At 41.9% G+C, this 24109-nt stretch overlaps 1 protein-coding gene and 1 long non-coding RNA gene across 2 annotated transcripts in view; one reads left to right on the top strand and one right to left on the bottom strand.

Moving 5' to 3' along the window:
* Window positions 1-340: 340 nt before the first annotated feature.
* LOC109550006 (uncharacterized) lies at window positions 341-24109 on the top strand. Its single transcript, XR_004525123.2, has 4 exons — window positions 341-361; window positions 468-3014; window positions 9635-9706; window positions 17861-24109. It is a non-coding gene; the product is annotated as an uncharacterized lncRNA (long non-coding RNA).
* Window positions 11954-24109, bottom strand: part of BUB1B (BUB1 mitotic checkpoint serine/threonine kinase B) — a 56645-nt gene continuing 44489 nt past the window's right edge. Inside the window, exons 16-23 of the mRNA XM_019935283.3 lie at window positions 23204-23337; window positions 22766-22906; window positions 22310-22410; window positions 19862-20011; window positions 18095-18237; window positions 15026-15197; window positions 13928-14034; window positions 11954-12507 (exon numbers count right to left, since the gene is read on the bottom strand). Coding sequence (XP_019790842.1) covers window positions 12276-12507; window positions 13928-14034; window positions 15026-15197; window positions 18095-18237; window positions 19862-20011; window positions 22310-22410; window positions 22766-22906; window positions 23204-23337 — 1180 coding nt within the window. The 3' untranslated portion in view covers window positions 11954-12275. The remainder of the gene's footprint in view (window positions 12508-13927; window positions 14035-15025; window positions 15198-18094; window positions 18238-19861; window positions 20012-22309; window positions 22411-22765; window positions 22907-23203; window positions 23338-24109) is intronic.

Raw genomic sequence — 24109 nt, 5'->3', positions numbered from 1 at the left:
TTACAAATCAGCTGGGGCTGGAGCTATTTATAAAAACACGTTTTTTTCCTGCCTTCCTTTACTGAGGGGGAGGTGGGGGGAAGGGCTGCCTGCCCAGCTCAGTGCAAGCCTCCCTCAGCCCCTGGGAAGCCAGACCTCCCAGGCTCCCCACTCCCAGAGATGTAGGATTCAGAATTCGGGGTTGGGACCTGGCTGCCCAGCCACAGCTGGCTGAGCTTGCCTTTAGGGGTCTCGGCTGGTTTTGCTGTGAAGGGTGAGACAGCGGCACGCAGGGGGTGGCGGGCAGCATGGGCACCGGCTTCCGGGGTCGGCAGGGACCCTTTGTTTCCCAGACCCTGATCAGAAACAGGGGCCTTTGCAGGTGAGAACTTGAGCTCCCCAGGGGCCAGGCAGAGCTCAGCCTTCTACAGTGCCCTCCCGGTCCCTGGACCCACCTGTCCCCTCACTGGCTCCTTTTCTTCTCCCAGTGCCCAAGCCCAGTCTCGGCCCCTGCTCCTCTCCCCTACACTTGCCCACACTCCCGCTGGAACACCATCCTCTCCATGGCTTTGACCGTCAACCTGGAAATGCTCACTCCAGAGCCCAAGTCACAGCTGCCCCAGTGGAGGCACCACCCTGACCCGCCAGTTCCCGCCCCAGTGCCCACTGCTGCTGAAGATGGAAACCCACCGTTCCCCTTGACGCTTCTCACCCCCCAGCCCAAGGCGGCACTAAGCTCTTCGCGTTAATTTTGAAAACTCTTTCATGGATTTTCTTCCATAGGGAAACAACGTGGTATTTGGTTAAAAGCCCAGGTTCTGAGTTTTTCCTCCTGAGTTCACATCCCAGCTTTACCGTTCATCAGCTGAGTGACCTTTAGCGTGTTATTTAATCACCTGGACCTCAATTTCCTCATCCATAAAATGGGGATGATTTCACCTGCCTACAGGGTTGTGGGAAATAAATGAACGAAGCTCCTGGCATAGGAACTGCTCATCCTGAGAGCTCAGAAAACATCAATGTTCTCAGCTTTCAGCTTCATGGCTGTGCTCGTTTTGTCACTCATTCTTATCCACGCACCAAACAGCAGCAGGTCCATCTTCCAAACCATGACTCCAGTCACCTCCCATGTAACAGTCTCAGGCTGCACACACAGACATTTTGATTGAGCTGCACAGCATTGGACCATGTGGCATTAATCATAAAAACTCAGTTAGGTTTTCTAATGACCAGCCATCTTGAGCAGGAAAGGGATTTTTTGACAGCCATCAGGTAACTAACTCCCAGCACTGATAAGTCTGGAGAATCAAGTCCAGGACAGAAGCCGGGCAGCCCTGAGGTCTCTGGCCATCGGACCTAACTCCAGAGTCTCCACGCTTCCCCCACCTGGACGGAAGGTGCTCCCACCACGCGCTCCACCTGATGCCCCTTGGCACCTGGTCCAAGAGCAGGGGGAGTCTGGTTGGAGGCTCAGGTCACGTGTCCACCTCTGGCCTGGCAGAGGGGAGGGTAGCCTGGTCAAATGTTCCCATTACCCACATGAGGTGGGGAAGAAGATTAGGGTGCTGGAGGCCAAAAACCAGCCAAGGGTCGCCATGGGTCTTGGCTACATTTTCTCATCCTCTAAAATTCCTGAGCATGATAATCTATCATTGTCGATTCTGTTAGTCTTGTCTTCAGGGACTTCTGAAAGCTGATGCCTGCACAGGCTGGAACTTGTTCCTCTACCATCATGTTGCATGGCTTCCTGATTTGGTGAGGACACCTGCCAACCTAGATCCCTTTCCTCACAGGTTGTAGAAAAGGGGGATCTGCCAGCCAATGGAAGAAATCCTGCAAAGGCTTGGCTGCCTGTTGTAGAAGGCAGTTGGCCAGATGCCTGTGTTCTTGGGCCAGTGGTATGCCCTGTGCCCTTCCTTATCCCAGCAGAGTCACCTCTGCTAATCCCAGCAGGCTGCGTTCTCGAGGGCAGGAAACCCAGCATGGTGCCCGGTACATAGTAGATGCCTTTGCAAACTTTGTTGAATGAGTGAATGCATGAAGCGGTTCTGTGCTCTGGTCACCCTTACTTGGAATACAGCGAATCATGGCTGAAAGTAATTCTAGAATCATCAGCCCTGCCCCGCCTTCTGCAGGTGAGAAAACTGCAGCCCCCAGAGATTAAGTGACTCAGCAAAGCCACAGAGGAAATTAGAGGCAGAGTCGGGACTGCAACTCTGCTTTCCTCCTCACAGGCCCGTTGTTCCCTTTGCGGCCCATGCAGCCCGTTCTAGGTCAAGCCCCGAGTGTGACGTATCTGTAATTTAGTCCAAGGCAGCAGCGGTGCCGTCACTGTGGGCATTTCTGCCTTTTACTCTTGGCTCCCAGGAAGTGGCAGCATGTGAATCAGCCAAAATGGTGTTTTTACAATAAAGTCTTTCACTTTACTCTCCATTTTGCTTTTGAAAATAGAGATATACCTAAAGCCTCAAAAGCAACTTGCCTCCTCTGTACCATTTTGGTGAGTCAGGTTCCGTTGGACTGACTGCTTACACCGAAATGTCCCACCGCATGGCTTTAAGCAAATCGTCTGGGGATGGGTTTGGAAAGGCCCTCTAACAGCGACGTCCTCACATTTTCGTAGATGCATGCTTCCCCAGCTTTCCTTAAGAATGACAAGTTTCAGAAACAAAGTCTAGGGTTCCAGCGTGTGGGAAAAATGCCTTTTTACTGCCAACTTTTTCTCGATCTTTAGATTCTTCCCCACACTTCCCGCCCCCCCTTGTGCTGTGTGTATAGAGGGTGCTTCACACGGGCCTTTCTGACGGCTGTGTGGGCCTGTCACCGCCTGCCCACACTCGTCAGCATCTCTCGCCGCAGGGCCAGGAAGGGAGGAGGAACAGGTCTGCCTGCCTTCACCCCCTACCATCCCAAGCTGGGGGAGGCTCCAGAAGGGAAGGGCTGGTATTAAGGGGCAGGTATTGTCACTGGGGCCTGTGTCCTGCGTTCCAGGGCTGGTATTACCTCAGAGGTGCCCCTCAGCCCTGGGCCTCCAGGTAAGAGGCAGGGGCCCCACCTTCAAGAGGTTTTCCCAAATGGCTTCCCACAGGGCAGGTGGGGTTCCCAGGGAGCAGATGCCTCCAGAGAACCCGCCCACCCTCCAAGGTGGTGGTAGCAAAAGGGAGAGTGACCAATCGAGTCCTGGGGGTGGTCCTCAGTGGGAAGGAAGCATCAGGGCCTTGTCAGATGCTTGGGCCCCTTCTGTGCCTCTCCTCCTGCCCTGCTCCTTCTCCCTCCTGTGGGTGTGGAGGGGGCAGGGAGGCCAGGGTAATCGGGTATTCTGGTAGCGGGGCAAGGTGTGTGGAAGACTCCTGGCAGAGGGCCGAGAGTGTGACTGGCAGAATTCTCTCCACCACACTCCATGGAGTAGGACAGCCTGCCGGGCTGCGTATTAGGGAATTTCTCCAGGAACTCTTCTTCAACAAAAGCAAATTGGAAAAGCCCAGGAGTTACTACTGCTGCCGGCCAACGGCCTTGCTGCCCTGCCACTGTCCTCTGGCTTTGATCAGAAGGCCCAACGCTGGCCCTCTGCCTAGAAGCAAAGAGGGAATGACGAGGCCTTCCGGTAGCCCAGGCTGGGCTGCGGAACCTGCCTGTACGCTGATGGGCAGGGGAGGTGGGGAGGAAGCCAAGGGGCCGCGGCATAGACTGAGGGAAGTCAGGGATTGTTCCCTGAGAAGCTGGTCTAGCGTCCCCCATGCTTCCACCCCACAGTGCCCCGGCTTCTGGGGCAACTGGGGGAAGCAAGAAGAAAGGGTAATAGGGTCATGGCCAACGGGGAGATAGACCCAGAGAAGATGGCAGTGTTAGCAGATGGCCTGGGAAGCAGAAGGTGGGCACCACTTCGTATGGTCTTCCCTTCTTGCTTGTCCCTTCTTACTTGCTGGAAGAAACCCAACTTATTTGGATGTATACTCTTCTCCTTCCTGTGTGCTCAGGGAAGGGCCCCTCCCCAGCACCAGCCCTAGGGGTGAATCTTGATTAGTTTAAACCAGTCTTGCTAATTCCCTTCCTTTTGCCAGGGATTGGTTTAGGCCCTAGGCATGTGACAACTGAGACAGGAGTGCAAGTTTGCTGGGAGTTTTTGGGAAAAATTTCCTTGTGCTGCTCCAAGTTGTAGAGCTTGCTGTGGTAGCCAACTGGGTTCTAGAAGGGGACCCAGCCTGAGGACAAAAGCCAACATGCTGAGGATGGCAGAATAGGTGGAAACAACATGGGTCTTCCATGAATTGCTGGGTTCAGGCTGTTATGTGAGATAACAGATATTCTTACCTTTTACGCTAGTTTCGATTTTCTGATTTTTGCAGCTGAAAACTACCCGATACAGACCAGCTCCAATCCCTGCCATGCCCTGATGGCTCCCAGGACACCCTAACCCATGCTGACCCTCACTTCTTCAGTGTCCTAACATATCTGCTCCATCTGCCTTACCTTGAGGTTCCTTTGACTTACTGGTCTCGATATTCTCTTGGCTTTTAACCTGTAATATCCTGTTCTGCTAACTAAATTATAAACTCCCTGAAGGGAGAGAGCATGTCTTACATTTCTTTATATCCTTCATGGTGCCTGTCATTAAATGTGGAGCGCCAGTAGAGTTTAAAAACATTCATTGGCTAAACATCTTTGCCACATTCCAAGAGATTACTTGCTGTCCTGAAGGGGGTAAATGAACATTTATCAACAGAGTAAAACAGGAGTCGACAGGTTGCAGCTGAAGGCCTGAGTGAATAAGAATGTCAGGCATCTCCATTGTAGCTTAGATTCCACGACGATGGATTACACCAGCTCAGCTGCCTCCTGTGCCCAGCTCTGGGTTGGCTGTTGGGCAGACAGAGCCAAATCCACTGCTTGCCAGGAGCCATGAAATTTTCATGTTTAGCAACTATACTGTGTTATTAATTCTCACAACAGCCCTTTGGGGTAGAAGCCTCAGCACTAATTTATAGATGGCAGATTGACCTGCCCTGATCAAGAAGCCAGTATGGGGCTTCCCTGGTGGCACAGTGGTTGAGAGTCCGCCTGCCGATGCAGGGGACATGGGTTCGTGCCCTGGTCCGGCAAGATCCCACATGCCGCGGAGTGGCTGGGCCCGTGAGCCATGGCCGCTGAGCCTGCGCGTCCGGAGCCTGTGCTCTGCCAACGGGAGAGGCCACAACAGTGAGAGGCCCGTGTACCGCAAAAAAAAAAAAAAAAAAAAAAAAAAAAAAAAGCCAGCATGGAGCAGAACTGGGGTTGGAGCCCAGGTTTTCCAGTTCATGAATCGGATTTATAGGGCTTCCTATTTTCTGCCTTTCCTTTTTCCTACTAAGCAAGTGGTCACTTTTTATCCATTGGCTCAGGAGAGGGATGTAGCAGAGGGTAATACAGAAATAGTTCTGAAAGCCTAAGCTCTAGCAGCAAGAGTCTCAGGAAGAGACTAAATGTCTTGGCCTTAAATGGGGTGAGTAGACCCTGCTCCCTAAGTCAGAAAGTGCTTCCCCTGGTGGGGGAGAGGAGTGAGATACATCTGCAGGTGGCTAGAGGGAAGGGATCTGCATCTTGCTTCCCACTAATGTGGGCAGCAAGACCTGCCTGTTACATACTGTCAGAGCAAACAGGACCAGGGGCAGCATTTAAGATTCCTGTGCTCTGAAAATGGCACAGAAGCAGCAGAGAGCTGTGAGCCAGAGACCACCTTCGGACCGAAACAGCCTTGTGGGCTGATGACGGGACTAGACGGATCTTCCTGATAGCTTGGTACCTGGCTTATCTTGAGTCTGTCTTCTTAAAGTACAAACACTTGGTTCCCTGAAGGTCACTCCCAGTAGAAACTCATTTCCCCTTTAGATTAGATAACACCATGTTTCTTTCACCTACCTTTATTATATTATAGATTTAGCTGTACTCTGTACTTAAATTAATTCAAAAGACAGTAAGGCTCCAATCTAGCTGGGATTCTAATCTACTCGAGAGGTTTCTAGAGAACTTTAGACCACATTAGAACTAAATCAATACAAACATCTACAAGCACCTGTACTAAAAGCTTTATTTAGTTCTCAAAACTTTGTAAAGTAGGCACTCGGGTTATCCTCATTTCATAGAGGACAATACTGGCTTAGAGAGGATAAGTAACTTGTTCATTGTCACACAGCCAGGATTCAAACCCAGGCATTCTGGCTGTAGAGGCAGCATCTCTAACCATGTTATTAGCATTCGGTTTGGCACCACAGGCAAGGGGCCATCTCAATACTGAGGAGGTTCTAGCAGGCCCTGGGCTTGTGAAGTTGACCCCCTATAATGTGAGCACCACATGCAAGATGTAACTAGAGTGTAAGAAGACACAGTTCCTGTCCCACAGAGCTCAACTGAATTAGAGAGGTAAGGCATGTACATGTACCTGTCCAAGGCAACTGATGATACAACGCAGGCAGGTGCTATGGGGCTGCCCTAGTGGCCTACACCACTGGTCCACAAGCTAGGTAGGGTTCTGGATGTGCCTGCTTGGGTGAGTCCTGAGCAAGTGGCTTCCTTATCTGTTCAGTGACAGAGTAGTTGATCAGGAAGGTCTTTCCCAGCAATGCTAGTTAACGTCTGTCTGCTCTGCCTAGCTCCTATTTCTGTCTGCCTGATCCCCTAGATTCACTGGGACTCCTTGACTTGCTGTACCACACATGTACTCACCCTTAGCTGTCTCATTTCCTGGAAGGAGCCAGTCTCACTGAACCTTCATGTGTCATCCTTGTCAATATCTTTATCACTTTATTCTAGCATTACCAGTTTATTTTTCAATTTTGTTTTAAAATGCAAAAGCAAATGTATGTTCGTCTTTTTGTTCACAGATTTTAATGGGTATTTGTTTTTATGAAATGCCACCCTCACTTTGTTACTTGCAGGACTGAAGCAATTAAATAAAACGCATCACATGCCCAGGCCAGTAAGATTAGACTACTTTGAAACTGCAGCATACACTGACTCACGTAACTGTTTCGAGTGAATGTGAGGCTGAATTATACACACACGGAAAATAAAGTACACACTTTGATGGAATAAACATACCTGTGAAAATAACATTTAATTTTGAAAAGAGTAAACAGTACAATGAAGTGTATCCTGATGTAAGGTCAGCAGTCGATTACAAGAGAAGGTTAAAGAAACACACACAAAGTGACACACTAGAAATGAAAGTGAGATTATGATTCCAGGCATATCTACAGCCTTTCCCCCCTCACCAAGACTCTAATACAGCTAGTTTTTGAACTTGTGGCCACTATTTTCCAACATTTTAATTCACTACTTATTTTTTTAACTCACTACGTATTTAATTCACTACTAATTTCTAGGACTATATAAAATTAATAGACACACGGTCCTTTGCTCACAAGGGGTTTGAGAACTAGCAGTGTGACTGGGCAACCACTGCTCCCCATGGAGAAGCCAATTTGAATTTAGTGGACAACACTGCTAGGCAGCTGAATATCTGCTGCAGGAGCCTCTAAAGAGCAAGACTACTGGAAGTAGTATGCTTTGACGGGAAAAAAGTATGTTTATAGACATTTAGCCTGAGTTCATCATTGTTTGTTCCTTTCTTAATCATACAATGTCAGTTTGTGGAAACTCAAGTTTTTATACGAGAGCCATAAAATGTATTTTGTTTTGAAAAAAGTCAAGTTTTATGTAATTCAATCCCTTATTCACAGACACAGGAAGTTGTAACAGTAGGAAGATAATTTTAGAAAGTGCACCTTGAATAGAAACATTATAAAACATTTGAACATGTATGAATTTTTAGCATACTAAAAATAGAAGTTTAGATATATTATCTTCAATAATTTAAAACTGTTTTCATGCTCTCATTTAAATTCCAAATTAATCTTGCTTTTATATTTGGATGATAAAGTCTCCCAAATTTCCCACTATAAAAACACCTAACACATATTAGGCGTTTTGTTTTTTTAATGTAGAGAAGGGAAAAGATGACAAAACCATAGCCCATAATTTCTTAGCCTAGATTATCCCATAGACATAAAAAAAAGTGATCAGAATGTTCAAAATGCTCAGAAATGCACAAATTGAAAAGTAAAAGCCTTTATTCGTTCCCCTCTCTACTCCACTCTCCTCAAAGGCAACCACTTTTTCCCCTCAGCTTTTTTTTTTTTTTTTTAAACATAAGCTGAAATGTCTGGAATCAACTTTCAAAGCCTAACTCTACAGGCTCATGCCAGATTGGAAGATTGGGCACCAATCTTCTTGGCACCAATGCCAAGGCATCCCTGCCATCTACAGAAATCGTCTGACTTCACCTCTGCATTAGTTCCAGGACTCCTCTTTCCGCAGGGTCTGTCACATGGATTATCCCTCTGGGACTAATGAGCCTTGGAAGCAGGGAGGACAACTGTTACAAACAGTGCTTTATCTTTGAGCATCTGTGCCAATGCTTCTTTAAGATAAACTCTTAGGAAAAATTTCTCAGCTGAAGGGAATGAATATTTAAATTAAATAAACATTGCCAAATCACCTCCTAATAGTGTGCCAATTTGCACTCCCACTAATAACATGAGTACTTATTTCCCCTCACCCTCACAAACACAATTTTCAACCATTTACTATCTGAATGATGAAAATTTCAGGCTTATTTTGCATTTTATTTAATTAGGAATGAGAGTGAACAACTCACATGCTGGCCATCAAAATGTTTTTAGTGGACTGTTCATGCCCTTTGTCTATTTCTACTGGTTTTCAATTTTTTAAGCGAGTTCTTTGTACCTTAGGTAAAATAGTGCTTTGACAGTGCTCTAGGCACTGGGGTTAAAACAAGAAACAAAGTAAATCCCTGCCCTTAAGGAGCTTAAATTCTAGTAGTGGGATACAGGGGAGAAGAACAAAAAAAAATATATATATGCTATGGAAAAAACAGGTGATAGGTGCTATGGAAAAAATAAAGCAGGGTAAAGAGGGATAGAGAGTAACAGCAGAACATCAGTGTGTGTATGGGATGCTATTTTGTACAGAATAGCCAGGGAAGGCCTCTGATAAGGTGGAGATCTGAGAAGACATCTGAAGGGGAGTAGGGAGTAATCCATGTGAAGTTATGGGAAAGAACATTCCAGGCAGAAGAAACAAAGCAAAAAGTTCATAAAGAGGGAAACTAGTTGGCATGTTTAAGGAACAGAAAGGAGGTAGGCAGGCTACAGTGGAGTGAGCAAGGAAAAGAGGAGTCAGGGAAGAGGTGAGGGAATAGCAGGGTTAGACCTGGTAGGGTTTTGCAGGCTGTGAGAAGTCTTCCGATTTTGTGCTGTGTGAGATGGGAAGCCATTGGAGGGTTCTGATTTGACTGGAGGTGGGCAGGGGAAGCAGAGAGACTAGTTATGAGACCTTGAGATAATGCAAGTGAAAAATGATGCAAACGTGTGGCAAGTAATTTTTCCTAGTTTGTGTTTAGGGGTTTTTTTTGGGGGGGGGAGGGGAGAGACAGGTGACTATGTTAGGTTTTATTTTTTTTATCTATTATAGTAATAAATAGCAATCTTCCTGGATAAATCTTGGTGTTATGTCACAGACAAAAAATTACAAAGTCATCTACTATTTTATATTTTCAGTTTTTTACATTAACATTTTTGATCTAAATTTTTTTTTGCAGGTAAGTTGTGAAACAGGAAAGACCACTGCATATGGCTGTGCAATTTATTTACAAGGGTACCAGGTTGAGAGGGTACGTGCGGACTGAAATCCAGTCAAGCTACGGTGCACAGGGAGGTACTAAATCCACTAGAGGAAGGGGACTTCTAATTTGCACAAAGGTGCTGTATGAACTAGTGGTGGCGCTGGTGATAGAGTTCAAACTCTAATCCATTATTTCAACACCAGTTTTCTGAAATGCCACCTTTATCCTATTAAATATTCATAGCTTCTTGTGTCTTTGGTGGAAACAAGAACCTCATTAAGGTCGAAGTTTGCCATATTAAAAATTTTTTTAAAAACGCATCTTCCTCACTAGGGAAATCTTACTTTTATGAGCCAGACTGGAAGTGAATTTGGTATAAGAGTTGGTGCAGCTGGAGGAAGAATTCCTCTTTTCCAAATGCAACAGACAAGAAGCATTTCTTTGCTGTCTTTGCTTAAAGATTTTAGCCTGAACACGAGTCATTTCAAAGTGCTTTGTGCTAACCCTCTGAAAGGCTTTCTTATCTACCTTGAGATAATAGCCCAACTAACAGTCTAAAGTCCTAATGCTAAAGGAAATCTTTTTATTTCCAGATTCAGGTTTGGCATCAGTTAGAGCACTCTGACTTGGGTGGAAGGTTTCTTGTACAGCTGCCACAGGGGGATGAGGGTTCTAACAGTGGTAGAAGATTAGTGGATGTACACTTTGTGAATGGTGAGGCGCTATATATTCCATGGTCTCTTTTCAAACAAAAGTGAAGATCCTGTCTTTTCAGCTATGTTCTTTTTCTCAGGTCTATCGTTAGGCTATTTCTGCCTTAGTGAGACAAGAAATAAGAACCATTTGAAGCTTCAGCCAACAAATAGAGGCTTCCGCTTCCTTCTCCCAAGACAAACAACATAAAATATAAGGAAAACGGAAACGTGCCCGCTTTGTGGTTTTATGCTCAGGCAAAGAGAAAACAAAGACATCATAGGTCCTAACTGGTCAGGTATTATTTTCTCCCCCCTACGAAGAAAGGTCAGGATTGGAGGGGATGGGGAAAGGAGGAAGAGGTAGCAAAATAGTTGCAAGTTCTCTAATAAATTAGCTTCCTCAGATTTTCCTCCCTCTCCTCAGACTGGACTTTCAGAATCAAAGCTTTATCCATAAAGCACTGGTTTGTCAGTCTTGCTGTCAAGGTTGCTGAAAAATTCACTAGATGGTAGCTAAGCCTATGTTGAGAAAGAATCTAAATTTACCATCCAGCCTCAAATGACTTTACGTGTCAAAGAGGTGGATTGAGAAATGAGGAGAGGAGAGCAGAGCAGAGGGGTAGATGGGTTCGATTACATAAAAGATACAGATATATAATTTCATATCCTTAGTTGTATAAGAAGCAAACATGAAAATGTTTGAAAAATCATATTTTGGTTAAGAGCAAAAAATTTCTAAGTTGATTATCCTTCAGAGCCAAGTCATGTTTCAGTGCTTCAACTATATATGCTTAAATATTTTTAGCTGAGATATACTTAGAATCTTCTGCTTTCCAGCAATCTTAGAGCAGTAACAGTGACAACTAGAGTGAAAAAAAAAAAAAATCAGGCACCAGCATAGAGGCACATTTGATAATTTTGATATTTAGATATGAAATAGTTAATTTTCATTGCCCTTTTCTACCAATTTCCTTCCCTATACCCAAGACCTGGTGTAATTCATGCTTCTGTTTAGCAGTCTAATACTTCATTTAGACCTATTCTCTCCCAAATGATTCCATGCTTCAAAGTCATCTTTTTATTCTAAAATTCTGCCTCTTCAAATCTTCCAAACAACAAAATCTTCTATTCCTTCATTAACCGTGCCCCCACCAAGTCATTTTGCATGTAACAGAATGGTAATTATTCCATTTCTGAAAGGTTGCTAAAGCCCATTCAAAACCTTTTCTTTTCTAACTCGCACAGCCCTAATCAAGAGACCGAGCAGCAGCACTGCTAGATTATATAAGTAGACCAAGGGGCTTGGTGGATAAAAAATGAAAACATTAAAATATAATAAAAACAAACAATTTTGCCCCTTGAAATTTAAGAAAATTTGGCCTTGTGTAAACCATTTTATCTGCTTTTCAATCTAGACCATTTAGTGGAAGGTCAGGAACACCTAAAGGAATGGTTGGCTATTCTGTCTCGTTACGATCCTATCATAACAGTTCCAAGTCTAGAATATATACATTTCCATGGTAAAGTAGCGCCTGTCTGCAAAATCAGGCCATTTATTACCTTAGTTAGCAAAAAGTAGATGAGATGTTAGAAGCACAAATTTAACAAATACTATTTTATTATTTACAAAATACATAGTGATTATAAGGGCACAGGTCACAAATTACAAACGGGAAAAGTACAGAGAAAAGTTGAGACAAATGCATTAAATGACAACAAGGTACCCATTAACGTGGAATCCATTTAGAATAAAACAGTTCTTTGTTAAAGTTAGACAAGGCCAAGAGGCGGTACCTTGTTGAGTAGAAAATGCCAGTTACCTAGAAATATACTTCTACCAAAAAGCAGAAAAGTGTTAGTAGTGTACCTAAATTAAGTCATAGCATATACAGGTCCAGTGTTCCACAGTACCACCATCGGTTTTAGGCAGGAATCTGCGAGAGACTTGACTGCCCATCTTGCTGGAAGAGGAAAGCCCCAGGACTGATTAACTTCCCTACCTTCCATAAAGCTTTGTTCAGGTGACTTTGGAATGTGGCGTCAAACACCCCATTCATTTCTGCTGCAAGTTCCCTCAGAACAGACACTGTGGACTCATCACTGGCATTCAGAATCCGCACAAAGAATTTATTCCACAGTTCACCACCTTTTAGCCTAAAAATATATAAAACCATTTTCATCAAGATTAGGCATATAGGAGTTAGAATTCTTTCTGTGTTTAACTCAGTGGTACATTTATGCACCAACATGATTTAAGGTAATACCTAACTCTAGGGTTAGAGATCATTCAAGTAGTGTCCTTTGAAAACCCAAGGTCAAACTACAAAAAAAAAAAGAAAAAAGAAAAAAGGCTACCATAGTGGGAAGAGCCATAATATAATGCACATAAAGGGAAAGAAAATCTTTCATCTGAATCTATAAATTTCCTCCACGTACTAAGATGCAGCATTTCTCTTCTACAAATAGAAGAAAGACGAAATTTGTCTCCTCTCTTCTAACTTTTCTAAAGTCTAGGTCATTAGAAAGACTACAGCTTCCTCTCTCCCCCCGCCCAGGGGTTTATTACCTTCACAACCTTCTCAGAAACCTAAGCTCAAGTGAAGTAACTACTGCTTAAGTCTATGATGTTTGCACCTTTTTTTTTTAAAGATCAGAGAAGCTTCTATTATTGTAAAAGGCAAGGCCGTTAGGAAACCCCACCTGACCCCACTTGCTTCTGTTTGTGTAAGACCCACCTAGGACCATAACCAACTGGAGATAACCTGAATCTATCCTATATGCCTTACATTATATTTTAAACCTATTTTGAAAGTACATGTTAGAGACAAATAAGATTGGCCAAATTCTGAATTAAATAAAGAAAAAAATACAATTCAATTGTTGGCAGGGGAAAATGGAGGTGAAGGGGTGTTAAATTTTCAACACTGATTTTTCTTTTCTTTAAGTGATAGATTGGTAAGCTTATTCTGCGAAGTTAATAGCTATGATAAGGTAAGGGAGAACATGGGATATTTAATAAGTATTATGAGCAGGCCTGAGGGAGTACTAAGGTTCTGAGACCAAGCAGCTGTTATTAAGAGAGCATTTACTTCCTCACCAAGGAGATTCAGTTCTCTGCTTTGGTTTCACCCATTCATTAAATAAATAATAGCCTAAAATTAGTATGTAATTTAGAAATTTAGCTTTCTTCAAGAGATGCTTATTAACTTTTGACAAAAGCTATTAAAAACGGCCATAAGACTAACACCAATTGATTAGAAAATTATTCTCATAAAATGTTTCTATTAAGCCTTCTAAATTGAGAGGCTTCCATACTCTAGTCACGGTTTATATGTCTATGATACATCTGGGTCCAGAATGATGTCCTGAAGTCCGAATAGCTAGATTCCCATTTTTAATGAACAATTCCTTTGTCCTGCACAAGGTGCTCCACTGATACTCTAATGAAAACTGGTTAAAATTAATGAAATCATGGCATTTGGACTATGAAACCAAGGCTGTCAAAGCAGAGAGCACCCAAGATAAAGAGAACATTATTTGGACAGGCAAAGACCCTGAAACCACCAATACTTACTCAGAAATATTTTGGCTAAGTCTCCAGAGGGACCCATCCCAGAAGACCTGCAGGTGTTCCTTGAACAATAGTAAATGTGCTAAATCTGCTATACCAAACAGATCTACCTGAAATCACAAAAAGCACCATCAGCTACAATCATTCTCTGCTATTGTCATGGCAATTTATTTATGTAGGAAGTTGACAGGTATCATAGTGCTTAGTTAAGTTTATTTTATGATATACATTTTAGTAGACTGTTCCTTATCCTTACAGTAAAGAGAGAAACTCCCCAAAGAAGTGATCAGTAGAGCCAACTCTAGGAATTATCCTAGAACAAAAGATGACAAATAGGGCTTCCCTGGTGGCACAGTGGTTGAGAGTCCGCCTGCTGATGCAGGGGACGTGGGTTCGTGCCCCGGTCCGGGAAGATCCCACATGCCGCGGAACGGCTGGGCCCGTGAGCCATGTCCGCTGAGCCTGCGCTCCGCAACGGGAGAGGCCACAACAGTGAGAGGCCCACGTACCACAAAAAAAAAAAAAAAGAAGACAAATATATCTGGACTGCCAAATTCAAATTTGTACACCTACTAAATTTGCATGGACTCTAGCTGTGATCTAAATGTGTTCTACATGACTAGTTCAGGGCTATGCTACATATTCAGTCAGCAAAATGCCATATATCCAGAGCTGAGTCAGAAGGGATTTCTGCATATAATGCCACCATATAAAACACTTTATATTTCTCCTAATGTCTTTTTATATACATTATTGCATTTAATCCTCACAAGAATTCTGATGTAAACAGAGCTGATTATTATCTTTATTTTACAGAGAAGATCACAGAAAATGATTTACAAAAGACAAGACAGATAACTGGTAGAAATGGCCCTGACACTTAGGTTACTGAGTTAGTCATGTGTCTGCACGTGTATGTGTAAATTCTTCAGTATTGTGACAGAAAAATGGTACATTTTGCTTGACTTGGTGATATCTGAAAACTAGGTCATCTGTTCCAGGAGAGACAATATCAGTAAACACTAGCTTTCCTGGCTTATCTAGGTAAGAAAGAGATTAAGAAGCCCTCTCCACATTTGCTCAAGCTTGTTTTACACTTACCTGGTAGGGAGAAGAACAGTTAGCCAGGATCTTTTGTCCTTCCAGGATCTGTACAGTCCGAAAGCCGCTGAGGTTAAAAACATCTAGCTGTGCCCTAAGGTCAACACTGTAGGAAAAGTCCACTATCTTCAAAGCTTGATCGTTCTTATTACAATCATAGGGATCGTGGATTCTAAGCCCAGATGTAAGAGAAGGAGGTAATAAAAATAGGCCATGAAAGAAACTGCATAGCTGGTCTTTAAAAAAAAAAGAAGAAAGAAAAAAAAGGAGGTACTGCAGGTGTGCCTTAGCTATGCCAATAGCTCCCTCCAGTGGTTAGTTATGAAAATGCACCTGTAAGAGCAGTGGCAGTATCCACCCAACTGGGGAACGTTAAGATGAGTTTAGTGACCCAAGCTATATCTAAGCCATTGTGCATGGCCACCACAGAACATTTATCAAGTTTCCATATTATATAAACTAAATACTGGAAGTAGACTGCAGGCCTCTGTCTTGCACTGAACATATTGACATATATAACAGCAATGATTCATACACTGACAAGAATTACGATGGAGGAAATTAAGCTTTGATAGATGTCACAGTCTTTCTTGTTTACTATTAGATTAGGCTTTCCGAGTGTCATTCAGATCCCTCCTTCCCAGAGTTTAACTGAAAACAACATAAGGCTGTTTTTTGGTAAAGTGATACCTTTACAAAATACTGTAAACCATCCTGTTTATATTAAATTAATACCATACTGTCTTCCTCTTATATGTGATTCCAATCCTGTTTCCTTACAAAAAAAAAAAAAAGAGAGAAAAGAACTTTATAGCACTAATTCACTATTGATTTTCCTCAGGCTTATCTATTCCGTGTAATAAAGCTATTCTGCAAAGAGATATAGGAACTATTTATGTGAGGAAAAAATGGATTATTTTTGTGTTCCTTCTGTTTCTCTGCTTTCTCAGTTGGTGTTTTCAAATCCCTGATGGATATCAGTGGCAGGTCTTATATTCCTAAATATAGGCTTTGATTAATCCTATCACATATACCTCCACAGCACAGAATGATCTATTTTACTTTAAAATTTATGATTCCTTACTACAACTTGTTTTTGGCCATCATAAAACTATAATTCCCAAATGTTTTCAAAACTTGGGAGAGGTAGGAAAAATGTTTCTGAGAATAATAAAAAGAAGCAGGAAGGTCTCCTAGCTCTCTAATCATCCATTCACTGTTACCCTGGGCAAGACATTCCACTTTTTTGGATCTCATTTTACACACACACACACACACAATGTAGAAACTGCATTAAATGATTTCAAAAGGCTCTTTCACACAGACATAGAGAATAGACTTGAGGATATGGGGAGGGGGAAGGGTAAGCTGGGATGAAGTGAGAGAGTAACATTGACATATATACACTACCAAATGTAAAATAGATAGCTAGTGGGAAGCAGCCGCATAGCACAGGGAGATCAGCTCACAGCTTTGTGACCACCTAGAGGAGTGGGATAAGGAGGGTGGGAGGGAGATGCAAGAGGGAGGGGATATGGGGATATATGTATACATGTAGCTGATTCACTTTGTTATACAGCAGAAACTAACACAACATTGTAAAGCAATTATACTCCAATAGAGATGTTAAAAAAAAAAGGCTCTTTCAATTCCTTGTGCATCTATATGAAATTTCCTATCAAATTTGAAAAGTTGTGACAAAGTAAAAGGCAATGTCCCTTCAACACTATGTGGTTTCCTGGAGTCCTCTAGTGACTGAGAGAAGGATATTTGAATACACAGCATACAAATGCCTAATCCCAAAAAGGCTTAGAAAATCTCTTTGCTTACAATTTCCATGAAAAGTCCTGAGAACTCTAGCACTATCCTCTGAAATTTCAGTGCTGTGAAATAGAATGAAAATAAAAACTATACCAGGGGTTCTCACATTTGGAAACATATGGGGAGATATTTGGTGATCACAATGGCTGGGGGATTGTAACTTGTGTTTGGGTGAGAGGTAGTTACGGGGAAATAGATATAAAACCTCCTGACATGCTTGGACCAGACCTGCACAAAGAATTATCTCATCCAAAGTACCTATGGTGCCCTGGATGAGAAATGCTGCTGTATTATGCCTGGGGAAGCCTTTAGGACTCTGCCATCTCAGGAAAGAAGGTAGGATGCTCTAGTTTTTTTGGTTATAACTGCAGAAATACATTGAAGGTTCTTTTAATTTCCATGCCAACTATGATTTAGAGTCTAATTCAGTTTCTTCTTACAGAATAAGTAGTCAGGAGAAATGTAAAGAATGATTCCAGCTTTTAGTGTACACGAATGACCTCAGAGAGAAAGTTAACTGCTTACCCAAGTCACAGGCTTGGGGCAGACAAAGCATCTTTAAACCAGACTGCTTCACTCAAATACCAAGAGATCAATGCCCATTATTAGACAGGTGTGTTGGTCCTCTAGTCCTTTCCATAAAACAAAAATTGTTGAGCATCTTTGCCTTGTTTATGCCTCAATGTTGTCTGTATTTTCTCAGTTCTTAGTATTTGGGCTTCATTTCTTATTTCCTGCTCTGTGCTCACCCCTTGAACCTGATGGCTAAACTGGATGTAATTTGAACACTAAGCCCCTTTTCTTGGCATGGTTTGCATTTGCACTCTGGTTTTACCTACTTCTCTTGGCAATTACCTCAATTTGGTGTGACTTAAGCTTTGGCCTTTGAAACTGAGCAGTGCCTCAGTGTTGCTAGCATCCTTGCTAGCTCCGCACTGGTCCCACACAAAGAAAGACTAGACAATCTACTTCACATTTCCCCAAATATTCACATTTTACATCTCTTCTTGACAGGAATCATCACGATGGAGTCGTTAATTCTTTTTTTCTGGATTTTTTCATCAACGTGTTTTTTTTGGTTGAATTCTTTTAAACTATTCCCAGTGACTATTGACTTTTAGGTAGCAAATATTCTCTTAACGTACTGTGTTCATTAATATGGCATTTATCAAAAGGCAAAAGAGAATGGCAACTATCCATGTTTTACGACAAAGCTGACAGAATTATGAGAGAATGAAAAGGACCAACCTGTTTCTAAGAATCAGACTCCTTGGACTCAAGTCACCATGGACTATTTCTGCTTTGTGTAGTTTCTCCATCATTGTCAAGAGGTTACAAATAATCAACACTATCATTTCATGGGTAATAAATTCACTGTATTGAAGAAGATCCTGGAAATAGAAGGACAGAAAACTATTTCTTAATTTGGGGTGACTTATACTCAATACCTTGCTTACCACTGCCCTGTACTCTTCCTTGTTGTTCTCTATTAGAATGTCAGCTCCTTTGTAGGTTGGGTTTTTGTCCCATTTTTAATAATGCTGCTCTCCAATTAGATTGTTTATAAGGATTTAATGAAATAATGGATGAAGAGCATCAAGGGTGAGCCTGGCCCATAATAGGTACTCTATAAATGGTAGTTTTAAAATACCATCATTCCAACCATTTTGGAGAATTTGTATTACCATCAAAATTGCAGCAAAACCATCACTATGTTGTACACCTGAAACTAATATAACATTGTCTGTCAACTATACTTCAATTTAAAAAGAGATGAGAAATAAAAAACTCGGAAACACTAAACTAAAAAAAGGCAGTAAAACTTTCTTAAGAACATTCCAAAGAATAAAATGATATATTGTGGGGAGTTCCCTGGTGGTCTAGTGGTTAGGATTCTGGGCTTTCACTGCCAAGGGCCTGGGTTCAATCCCTGGTTGGGGTACTGAGATCCCGCAAGCCGTGTGGTGTGGCCAAAAAAGATATATTGTGTTTGGGTTCCAAAAATGATCCAGGGGGAAAATATAGATAGAACAAGAGTGGCAAAAATAGACCTCTGGTTTCCATTCCCCACATAAGGAGCTTGGAAGTTACTACTGTCCTAACATGTAAAAAGCTGAGCCAGCTGAAAAATCAACAACTCCTTTAGGATCTGTAAGCATAGGGGGGCCCCACATTTTTGTGAACTTTACCTCCAGGAGCCAGACCAGGTTCTCACAGTAAATATCACAGAAAAATTCCCCTAGTGCTTCCAGCAGCGGGAGGGGGAAAAAGAACCATTTGAAATAGGCCACAGCACTCTGTTCTTTTTAACAAGGCCTGCCTTCAGGGGAAACTAGTTAACCAGAGCCTAACCTGCTGGGGCATTTTCAGAGCCTACCTGACCTGGGGAAGGGAAATACACAATTCCAGCCCACTCCAGCCATCTTGTCCTACCTAAGCCGGGTAGTGGCGGGTATGGGGGTAGGAAACTGAGAAACTTGTGAAGTTCACAGTCCAAAGGCATAGGCTCGCTGCAAAAGACGATGAATCATAGCACTGTACAACACCTTCCCTCCCCTTACACCTCATCATCATATTACTAAAGGCCTATTTACAGTAGCTCCTTTTACCCAGTACATCATGCCTGGCTATCAAGAAAAAATTACAAGGCATACCAAAAAGCAAAAAATGCAATTTGAACAAGGATCAAAACCAGACATGGCAGGGATGTTGGAATTACCAGACCAGGAATTTAAAACAAAAGTGGACATGAGCTGGTGATGGTCACAGTTAGATGACCAGGTCATTACACAATTCTGTCTATTTTTATATGTTTGAAAATTGACATAAAAAAAAGTTAAAGGAGGTTCTTGGTCAAAATAACTTGGAAAAAGAAAACAATGCTTTAAACTCATAATTTAATTGGTCTATTTCTAGAAGATTAACAGGAATTCTGTACTAAATTCCTTTGCTAAATGGAGCACAAATCTCTCTACTTGAGGACTTTAAATGATATGTTTTCATATTATTGCAAACCTGAAGGGTGAAGCAGTTTATATATTGGTGCCAAACAATACAGCCATCTTGGTATTGATAACAGATACACAAATTATCACACTCCTCATTTAAACGTTCCTTTAACTTGAAGTTGATATAAAAGTCCCATGGGACAGGTTGGGAAGATACCTGTAAGAAAATATATTTTAAAAATAAGAGTCATTAGAATCTATGGTTATAGTTGGCAGAATGAAAACATTCCCTCCAGCCCTTCCTATATCCCAACAGAAATAATAGTAATGGGATATTTTAAAAGGTAGAAATCTATAATAAAGGATGGAGCAGCAGGAAATTCTGAAAGCTGGAAAGAGAATAATAAGAGGTAACAATCCACTTAACAGACCCAAGAAAGCTGATTCTAGCAGTGGAGAAAGCTGAAAGCAACCATATTTATACTACAAGACCATCTCCCTATAATATAAAACTGGTGGCACTAATTACCTATGGAAGTAAGGGTGAAGGTGGAGCTAAACCAGGGGTGGTTGAACTCTGTAAAGAGAACATCAGTCCCCAGACTCCCCTCCTGCTCCTGTAGCCCAGCCTAGCCCTGCCTCTCTCTCATTCTTGAAGACCAGAAGTTTATTCCTAGAGAATATAAAACAGAAGGGCTCTGGACTAGAGGACACCGTGCATTGTTGAGGGTGGGAATACCATATGGAGAAGAGGAAAAAGTTTATTATATGTCAAATGTTAGGATGCATCTTCCTGCCCCTCTACTCTCCAGACTAACTTCCCCATGCAGCTTTCAGGAGGCTAGCAGCCAGGATTACATGCTCTAGGCAGGAAACCAGAAGTTTTCTCTAAGGAATCTGATAAGCTCAAAAGACCCAAAGATTGAGGATTTTCCAACAAAATGGCCAAGTGAGATCACTGTACAGTGAAGTCTACAGCTGTCAAGGTCCCACCATATAACAGAGATTTCAACTGGCTTTCTAGCATCCCACACTTAAATATGAAGAGACAGCCAAAGACTTGAAGAAAGCCTCTAATATGAAAGACAGAGATCAAAACAGACAAAAGGAAACAGATGATGCAGGGAGAAAAAAAAAATTAAAGTATCATTAATATACTCAGAGAGATAAGGAATATTTTATCTTTGAAACGAAGAACAGAATGCTACAAAGAAAGAACATTAAATACATGATAAAAGAAATGAAAAACCCAGTAAAAAGACTGAAAATAAAGTTGACAAAACATTCAGAAAGTAAAGCAAAAAGACAAAGAGAAAATAGGAGAAAAAAAGATAAGGTTTTTAAAGAATCTGTCCAGGAGACCCCAAATCCTAATAAAAGGAATTCTAGAATAAGTGAACAGAAAAGACTGGGGGGGAAGAAATAATTTTTTCTTTGAAGATAATTTCTCAGAACTGAAGGAGTCTCCAGATTGAAATGGCCATCAAGTGCCTAGCATATGGGTGAAAATACACTTTCACCAAAGCATGTAATTGTGAAATTTCAGAATGCTGGGGACAAACGGAAGATCCTACAAGGATCCAGAGAGAGGGGGAAAAAAAAAATCACACAGAGAATGGCAAAAGATTTTAAAAGCAAGGTTAGAAGCCAAAAGCTAATGGAGCTTATCTTCAAAATTCTAAAGAAAAAAAGTTTTGAACCTAGAATTCTAATATCCAGCCAAACTACCAATCAAATAAAGATGTGGAATAAGAAATTTTTTGACATGCAAGGTTTCAAAAAATTTACATCCTATGCATCCTTTCTCAGGAAGCTACTAAAATATGAGGACTTAAACCAAGAAAGAAAAAGAAAATGGGATCCAACGTAACTAGGCATTCAATATAAAAAAGAGGTCATGTGAATCCCTGGAATGATGGTGAATGGAAATTTCAAGGTAATGTAGTGTGTGTGTGTGTGTGTGTGTACGTGTGTGTGTGTGTGTGTGTGTACGTGTCAAGCCTAGAATGTAACTTGTCCAGATTGGAGTGAGCCAAAAAATTTCAGATGTCCTCAAAAAGATAAAATTGATGTAACACCTGACATGTTTGGACACATTGAGAGATTTATACAATACCCTCTCATTTTTTTTTTTTTTTGTGGTACGCGGGCCTCTCACTGCTGTGGCCTCTCCCGTCGCGGAGCACAGGCTCTGGACGCGCAGGCTCAGAGGCCATGGCTCACAGGCCCAGCTGCTCCGCGGCATGTGGGATCCTCCCGGACTGGGGCACGAACCCGCGTTCCCTGCATTGGCAGGCGGACTCTCAACAAATGCGCCACCAGGGAAGCCCTACCCTCTCATTTTTGATATCTCATCTTGGCATATAATGGTGAGTGATTTCTTTATGCATCACTGACTTTCCTATAAGGAAGCTTATAGACTATGAGAAGGATCTTATGGTACCATGGGGTCACAGTTACTGCTTCAACCAACATTATTTACAAAGAAATTGAAATGACAGAGAATCAGTCCCACCTTTATTATGGTTAACTCTGCAGAGTTTCTTGGCGTCACCCAGAATAATTTGTAGTCTTCACATATCAGGTATTGTTGTTTAATGCAATAATCCTCATTATCTGTTGAGAAGGTTTGATTCCATTTCAAAATCACTGTGAATATATATAGCCCCCTAGCTTTTACTTCCTGGCTTAAGGGCTAAAGGCACTCACTTTATATTTGCCAGTTAGTAGCATCTAGAATACTTTTCAAAATCATTTGTTAAAAACTGAAAGAGGGGATAAAAAAATTGAAAGAGGGGAAGACAGAATTCCATTGTTACTGGGACATGAACTTATCAATGTGTCAACTCCTATAATGTTGTTTCTTACATTCTAGAAATATTGATTGTACTTAAGCATCAAATTCAAGTACAAATAATCACTTATTTGTATACTGTCATACACAAAAGGACATGCATTCAACGATACTTACCTAATTCAATTTCCTTCTCTATTTCTAAATTAGGCATTGGTTTATCTTCTACAAAAAACTCTGTAGAGGTACTCAGCTCTGGTAGGGATTTTAGCAGCTGTCTGCGATACTGTGAACACCAGGGTGACTGAGTAGGGCTGTCTGCGGGAAAAAAAATGTTCAAAAAAAATTATTCCAAAACTTAAAATGGGTATTATAACAGAGGAGGGGGAAAAAAAAACCATGATTGCATGATCAATACTGCTAACCTAACAAGACTCATCTATCTCAGGTCTTTATGATACCGAATTCAGTTAGTACTCACCTATTCTAGAGATTTCACAATTTATGGCAACTTTTCTAGAGAAGAAATACTTATACCTCAGTTTGCTCTGATAAATAAGTGTTCACTGGACATGGATACAGATATTTGTTTACAAATGGTATATATGAACCTACCTGCAGTCTCACTAGTGAGCTCCAGTTTCTCAGGAATTTGAAGACATTTGATGGAGGAGGTGCTTGTAACTGAGGCAGAAGATCCAGAGAACCCAGAGGAGTGTGTGGCTTCACCGCTGTCTTCAATAATTGGGCTGAAAGAACCACAGATCAGTCAATCCTCAAGGGGGTAATTTATATCAACTTATCTTTATTATACTTTTATTTGCTATTCAATAGCCTCAATTTTAAAGTCCATTATTTTCCTGGAAAAAAAAAAAGATTCATAATCAGAATCTAGGTAACTTTATCTACTCTGGTTGAAAATCAACGCCAAGCATTAAATTTATGTTTTATTAACCTAATCTATAGGAAATGCCTTCTTCTACGTCTATTCTAAACTGACTGAGAAAAACTAAGACACTAACTTCCTTCCTCTTTATCCTTTCTTTGGACTTTTTAACTCTTCAATAAGCAAAGGTCAAGAAAGAAAAAGCGAAATTATTCAAGGTGAATACATGCTAGAAAATGTGAAAAAAGTTTGAAAATACAGTTTTAAAAGTACAAAATGGCAAATTAAAGAATACTCCTGGGCTTCCCTGGTGGCGCAGTGGTTAAGAATCCGCCTGCCAATGCAGGGGACACAGGTTTGAACCCTGGTCCGGGAAGATCCCACATGCCGCGGAGCAACTAAGTCCGTGCGCCACAACTACTGAGCCTGCAAGCCACAACTACTGAGCCCACATGCCACAACTACTGAAGCCCGTCCTGGAGCCCATGCTCCACAACAAGAGAAGCCACTGCAATAAGAAGCCACGTACCACAATGAAGAGTACCCCCACTCGCCACAACTAGAGAAAGCCCGCACACAGCAATGAAGACCCAAGGCAGCCAAAAATAAATAAATAAAATAAAATTTATAAAAAA

The sequence above is a fragment of the Tursiops truncatus genome, chromosome 2 (assembly GCF_011762595.2).
Source record: "Tursiops truncatus isolate mTurTru1 chromosome 2, mTurTru1.mat.Y, whole genome shotgun sequence".
In the NCBI taxonomy this organism is placed as follows: Eukaryota; Metazoa; Chordata; class Mammalia; order Artiodactyla; family Delphinidae; genus Tursiops; species Tursiops truncatus.
This window is presented reverse-complemented; position numbering and strand designations above follow the sequence as displayed.